The 7,493-nt window shown below is 40.8% G+C and overlaps 1 protein-coding gene across 1 annotated transcript; it reads left to right on the forward strand.

Annotated features, from left to right (window-relative positions):
* The first annotated feature begins 674 nt into the window (after nucleotides 1–674).
* On the forward strand, nucleotides 675–7,143 carry LOC131253160 (putative receptor-like protein kinase At3g47110). The gene is made up of 2 exons (XM_058254021.1): nucleotides 675–3,367; nucleotides 6,520–7,143. The coding sequence occupies exons 1-2, from the start codon at nucleotides 694–696 to the stop codon at nucleotides 6,960–6,962; spliced, it is 3,117 nt and encodes a 1,038-aa protein (XP_058110004.1). The 5' UTR covers nucleotides 675–693; the 3' UTR covers nucleotides 6,963–7,143.
* Nucleotides 7,144–7,493: the final 350 nt, after the last annotated feature.

The following is a 7,493-nucleotide window of genomic DNA, read 5'->3' on the forward strand; positions in this document are numbered from 1 at the left end:
CAGGAAATGGGCGTCCTACTTCACGGGACATCAGCTATTGGACGCGGATTAGCTACTCTCCTGGCATCAAGACGGTCTTGTCAGGGCCTTGAGACGCACCACGAATTAATTATATATTTTATTCATGCCGTCCATCCATTTTAATTATATATTTTATTCATGCTATTATCTCAAGATGGAGGCACATCAACAGCTCAAGTGAATCGCTTCATAAAAACTGGATTGAACTCTTATCATCGAAAACTTCCTAAGGCCAGCCCTGATGTTTATTTTCCATCCAACCTGTTGGTAAGTTCACCTCGACATGGATGAAGGGAAAACATAAATATCATCTTGATTCAAAACTTTTGTGGCCCTTAAAAAGCTTTCAATCCCAACTTCTTCCTTTGGTGTGGTCCATTGAAGCTTTCAATCTACTTCCTTTTCAGGTTCACGCCTTAAAATAATATTTTAAAATAGATGGACGGCTTAGATAAAATATATAATTAAAGTGGACCCCACATAGCCACTGACAGTACCGACAGTCTCTGTCTAGGTACTTGTGGGGTAGTACCCCACAGGCGCGACCCTTTAGGACATGGACAACCCACAAAAATCATCCGATCATAGTTGGTTACTAGACTCCTTATCTCGAATCCACTCTATATATTTGTCTCCCCTCACTCTGGCTTTCCTGCATTCACAAACACTATAATGGAGTTCCCTCCTATGAGCCTATGGGCATTTTGGTCATTTCTCCTTCTCTCTTCCATTCACCTTCAATGTTTCTTCGGATCTCCCTCTCACTTCTCCAATGAAACTGATCTCCTTGCTCTGCTCCACTTGAAACACCTGATAACCGACGATCCTCTCCGTTCCTTGAGCTCTTGGAATCATACTCTCCACTTCTGTAACTGGCAAGGAGTTACATGCGGTGGTCACCGCCATCCTCAAAGGGTCACCGCCTTGAACCTCACTGGCCATAACTTGGTGGGGCCCATATCTCCCTTCATAGGGAATCTCACCTTCCTCAGGATAATCGATCTCTCAGCCAACAACTTCCACGATACGATTCCTGAAGAGATTGGCCGTTTGTTCCGCTTGCGGTATCTCTATCTGACAAACAACACATTCAGCGGAGAAATTCCAGCAAATCTGACCCACTGTTCGGACCTCCAATTCCTTTCTCTTTACGGAAATCAGCTGGCTGGGAGGATTCCGACTGAGCTTGGCTCTCTGACCAAGCTCACCAGATTGGCCCTCAGTCACAACAATCTTACAGGAAGCATTCCACCTTCACTTGGAAACCTTTCGTCTCTCACTGACCTTTATCTCTCAGAAAACAGTCTGAAGGGCAGAATCCCGGGTGAGCTCAGCCGGCTGGTAAGCTTAGAGGTGCTTGCAATTGCTTCCAATACACTGTCAGGTACGATTCCTCCCTCGCTGTACAATCTGTCCTCCATTAAGATTTTGGCCGTGGTAAACAACAGATTGCATGGAAATTTTCCACCTAACTTAGGCCTCACTCTCCATAATCTACAAGGGTTATATGCCGGATCAAACCAATTCACAGGACCAATACCAGTTTCATTATCCAATGCTTCGGGACTTGTAATTATTTACCTTTGTAACAATAGTTTTAGGGGATCTGTGCCTCTGAATTTTGGAAGCTTCAAGGGTCTCTCCAAATTAGTTTTGTGGGGCAATGAACTTGGAATGGGGAAAGCAAGTGACTTGAGTTTTCTCATTTCTTTAACCAATTGCAGTAGCTTACGAGTGCTGCAGCTAAGCAGAAATAATCTCAGTGGTGCGTTGCCTGACTCCATGGCTAATCTTTCGACCCAACTGACATGGATAACTTTGGGACAAAACAGGATATTCGGAAGCATCCCATCTGGTATTCAGAATCTTATCGGCTTAACAGTACTAGAAATGCGGTATAACTTTCTGACAGGTACAATTCCCATTGGTGTTGGGAAGCTTAACAAGGTGGAGAAGCTTGCCTTGAGTGGAAATGAATTATCTGGGCACATTCCATCTTCCGTAGGAAACATCTCCCGATTGTACCTACTTTCTTTAGAAGGAAACAAGCTAACTGGGAGGGTGCCTTCAAGTCTTGGAAATTGTACATACATGCAGTTCATATACCTCGGTAATAATAATCTTAGTGGTAGCTTACCCAAACAACTTTTCAGCTTTCCCTCTTTAATTGAACTCCAGCTCACAAACAACTCTTTTACCGGTAATCTGCCATTGGAAGTCGGTTACTTGAAAACTCTCTCATTATTGTATGTTTCAAATAACTATTTATCAGGCGAAATTCCAATCTCGCTAGGCAATTGTTTAAGCCTTGAGTATCTCAGGTTGGATGGGAACTTCTTTCAAGGTCCAATTCCATCAACATTTACTACTCTAAGAGGCCTTCAATCCCTGGATCTTTCACGCAACAACTTGTCTGGAAAGATTCCACGGTACCTGGAGAACCTTTCTGCCTTGCAGTATCTAAATCTATCTTTCAATAATTTCGAGGGTGAATTACCAAAACAAGGGGTCTTTAGAAATGCCAGTGAAGTTTCAGTACTCAGAAATAGTAAACTTTGTGGTGGTATTCCACAATTGCAATTGCCTCCATGCTCTGGCCAATCTTCCAAGAAACAGGGGATGTCTCGTGCTTCAAAAGTAAAATTCTCCGTAATTGGTGTTGTCCTGTGTCTTCTTTCATTATCTTGTTTCATTACCATTCTTTATCGGGTCAGAAAGTTGAGAAAGAAACCTTCTGCTTTGCCTTCTGCCGAGGATCCTTTTGTCAATGTGTCTTATGCAGAACTCTTTAAAGCAACAGATGGGTTCTCTTCTGCTAATTTGGTCGGCACCGGAAGTTTTGGTGCTGTATATAAAGGGTTTCTAGATCGTGTTGGAACTATGGTGGCAATGAAGGTCTTCAACCTTCAACGACAGGGAGCTCTGAGGAGCTTTATGGCCGAATGCGAAGCTTTGAGAAACATTAGGCATCGGAATCTTGTTAAGATCTTAACTTGTTGTTCAAGCATTGATTTTAAAGGCAATGATTTTAAAGCTCTAGTTTATGAGTACATGGCAAACGGAAGTCTAAAGAAGTGGTTGCACGGAGATGGTCATGATCAGCTGAAAAGGAACTTGAAGTTTGCTCAAAGGCTAAACATAGCTATAGATGTGGCCTCTGCGTTGGATTATCTGCATAATCATTGTCAAACGTCACTCGTACATCGAGATTTAAAACCGAGCAATATTCTTCTTGATGATGACATGACTGCTCGTGTGGGTGATTTCGGGCTAGCCAGGTTCTTATCTGAAGTTGCGCACACTGGTTCGATTGGAATGAAGGGATCTATTGGGTACATCCCTCCTGGTAACAATATTTTATCTACTTCCTTACACACATGCACATACATACACTCTGTTTGCTTGTTGGAGACCCAATGTGCAATCAAAGTAGGGTGGGCTCAGGTGGGCCTCACCATGGTGTGTACGGAAAATCAACTTCAACCAATATATGTCTGACCATGTTAAGCCAAAGACTCAACAATCAGAATGGTCTATGATTTAGGTGGGCTGTACCAAAGAAAACATTTGGGGAGAGGGATGCTTGATTGTGACATGGCCCACTGTGAAATCCACTCTAACTATTAGATGTGTCCTCCTGAGTTAGGTCTAAGGAAAAAAAAAAAATTCAAATTGACCTGTGGTTCAAGTAGGCCACACCCAAAGAAAAAGTTGGGAGAGATTCCACCTTTGATTTTTACAAGGCCCATTATGATGATATGAAATCCCTTTTATTCATTAGATGGCAAATTAAAATTGGGCCTGTAGACCAAAATATAGGCCCATCTGTGATTTAGGTGAGCAATGCAAAGGCAAAATAGTTTGGAGCATGGGTGTTGCACAGTAAGCTGATTTTTGGACCTTGGGCCTGAAATGAGGTGACCCACCTAATGGTCAAGTGGATTTCACATAAACATCATGATAAGGCCCACAGGAGCCACCAACTCCTTTACTCTGGTGGGACCATCACTCTCTCTGTAAACCACAAATATATTTCACCCATTAGATAACTTCCAACCTTTCATGTACTTGCAACATCCAATCCGTGCAATAGGTTAGTCCATTGAGAGTATATCCTTGTGAAAAAATAAGCTACATCTACTAATTGAGCAGGTCTGTTTATCAATGGCGAGATATATATAGTTTTCTAGATATGATCCACCTAATGAATGGATGGAGCTGATTTTTGCACCAAGTGATCATCATGGGAGTGCCCAACCTACTGGAATGGTTGGACATCGCATTCACTTAAGAGGTTGAAGTTATTCCTGGTGGAGCATAACTTGTCCTCGAACCAGATGGTATTTGAAACCTGCTCTGTCTCTACACACACTCTAAAAGGGGTAGAGACAGCTTGAAGACAACCGTGCACAAAAGTAAGGCTGATGTACTCATTAGGGTAGTCTGACTGCTGCATACTTCAGGAGCATTTCACACTGCTCCAGTCTCTTACAAACCATGTTAGCACTATTTTGCCTGAGTTGAACTTCTTATTTTTATTAGTTAGGAAACTACTGTGAAGCTTCAATAAGCATAGATATCAATTAACATAGTGTGTGTGTATATAACCAACGATGATGTTAGGCAAGCCACGGTTGTATTGTGAGTCAGGCCATCGGCCCTGTTCCTTAATTTCGATGGTTCAGGTTGCCTGATGAGTGGACCATCCTAGTTTTTATCTAATGTTATCTTTACAGTGCATCTCCCACCCATTGCACAGCTTGAATTTTCTGCATAAATGACATGGCCAGGGAAAAACGTTGCATGTAAACGCATGCTTACAACATCAAATTTCTCAATTTAAAGTTGTCCAGGTTATTAGATGGATGGATTCTCTTTGTGGCACATGTACCACAATAGCACATGCAATTGTGGTACACTGTCATAAAATCCTAGCCATCCATGAGCTGGGGCCATTTCGAACATGTACTGAGATGAAATTATGCTTCCAGGTTGAATAGGAAGACCTGTGTACGTTCAACCCTTGTACCTTGAACATGAAACACTAGTGTTTTTCTAAGTTTCCAAATTTCCCCATACCTGTAGCTGATTAAAGGAAATTCTACAGTATTGTCTCATATTTTTAATAGTGGGTCTTACTTATCGAATGACTTAGGCTTTTATATACCCAATCTATGACTGAGGCCTGTTCTTTAGGTAGGCTCTAGCAAGTGTTTTGCCTTGGCCTGATCATTCTTGTGATAAGGTAGGCCACTCTTGTACATTGAATGCAGAACACTGGTAAATCTTCTAATAATCTTTTTTTGGGAGCATTTAATTGTCTTTTTTTGGGGGCATCCACTATTCATGGTGGGATTACCTGAATTGATGGGTGAGATGTCATACAAACACCATAATGGGCCCCACACACAACCTAGTTAGATGTACAACTATATATGTGTACAAAAATTTTCTATGAAAACCTGCTCTAACTAGAACTCATGCAAACCTTTTGAGAACATGTATGTGATGTGTACACAAAATCCAATCCATCCAGTAGTTGAGTCACCGATCGAAACTCCTGGGGCCAAAAAACAGGTGGACCACAAAAAAGAGGGAGGGGATGCCCACCCTTGATTTTTACCGGTGCACAACTGAGTTGGAAAATAAGGTGTTTTTCTGCTTTTGCCCAACCCATCATCTAAGCTAAATGAAGGTGTATAGCCTGGATTGCGTGGAATGAGGTTTGCTAAGCTACAGGTGCGTATGGGAGCCTATTACACACCATGTGCATGTGTAAAAGTGGTACATGAGTGCAATCTAATCCATGAATAGGGTGGGCACAGTCAAGTATTTGACAAGGACTAGATTCAGACCTGACCTAAGCCTAGATCAAAACGAAGGTACAAGGACCTGATGGACACCTGAACCCAATTTTATCCTGATCTAGGTCAAAAAATAACCTCAGGTATGAACGACTCGTGTCACATGCGGCGAGAATCAAACTTGTTGGCATCAAAATCTCATTGATTTTAAAGATTTAGATATGCCAAGAACTAGTCACTTGCACCCCGCATGAATCACACCAAAATAAGGAATAAAGAAATCTTTTTTGCTAATATCCTTAGTTGAGATTTGTGTTGAGATGAATAACACCATAATAAGGTATAAAGAATTCTTTTTTGATAATATCTTTAGTTAAGATATGCGTTGCATAAAAATCACAACAATAACTCATGTGTTCACTTGATGATAGAGGTGTTGAGTTCTTTCATTTGAGTAGTAGAGTCTGGTTCAATGTAGAGCAATTTTGCAGGAATTTACAGGCACACTATTGATGTTAGAAATTTGAATACTTAGAATAACAAAAATGTCGATTACTTGTTCAAATAAATATTCATGTTCCTCTCTCTCTCTCTCTCTCTCCTCTTTCTCTCTCTCTCAAAATTCAACCTCTGATATTATTTATATCTAAATGGCCACTTACATTCCAATATGACTGACATGTATAAATTATAGAGTATGCGATGGGCAGTAAAGCATCCACACAAGGAGATGTTTATAGCTATGGAATCCTTCTACTGGAGATGATCACCGGAAAGGGGCCAACTGATGACATGTTTAAGGACAATCTAAGCCTTCATCATTTTGCTAAGTTGGCTTTGCCTAAACAAGTAATGGAGATTGTTGACCCACAACTACTCGTAGAAGAAGCTGAAGTTACTCAGCACAATGGAAACCATGTCAATAGAAGAAATAGAATGCATGGCTGCTTGATTTCAATGGTCAAAATTGGTGTGTTGTGTTCTGTAGAATCTCCAAGAGAACGGATGTGGATGAGAGACGTTGTTGCAGAAATGCATGCAATCAAGGACTTGTATCTTGGGACCGGTATTCACCAAGACAAACAAGTTAGGTCGCAAATATTAGATGAAGGTTCATCTTACCTTAGTCATTATTAAGTTATTATTGATAGTTATGTTGAGAAAGATTTCAATTTTTTTTATTTTTTTTTTTTGGTTTGAATACTTTTCTAAACAACCTCTTGATATATTTAGCCTTGGCATAAGAGTGTGCTTGTATTGATAGTGATTATATAAGAAGATGTGCTTCTTTTTCTTTGTTTTATCATGTGTTGGGGAAGGGAGATTGTATCATGAATTTAATAAGAAAAACACATCATATTATTATTATAAGAATGCTATTGGGTTGCAAAGATGTTTAATAACTAATAGAGATGGGCATGGGATGAGTCAACTCGATAGACTTGACTCGTCCGACTCGTTCAAATCCAACTCGACCCAAACCGAGTAGGTGAGTCAAACCAAGTCGAGTTCGGGTCACCTAGTAACTCGACTCAACTCGACCCGAAACGACTCAGTACCAACTCAGCTCGATCAGAAACCCAACTTGACCCGAGTTCGGGTCATATATATATATATATATATATAACCTAAATCTAATCAAACTTACTCATCGCACCCAACTTGACA

The sequence above is a fragment of the Magnolia sinica genome, chromosome 8, assembly GCF_029962835.1.
Source record: "Magnolia sinica isolate HGM2019 chromosome 8, MsV1, whole genome shotgun sequence".
NCBI lineage: Eukaryota > Viridiplantae > Streptophyta > Magnoliopsida > Magnoliales > Magnoliaceae > Magnolia > Magnolia sinica.

Coding starts and splice junctions, on each gene's coding strand:
- LOC131253160 (XM_058254021.1), top strand. CDS start 694: ATGGAGTTCCCTCCTATGAGCCTATGGGCATTTTGGTCATTTCTCCTT. Junction 3,368..6,519: donor TATTGGGTACATCCCTCCTG/GTAACAATATTT, acceptor TATAAATTATAG/AGTATGCGATGGGCAGTAAA.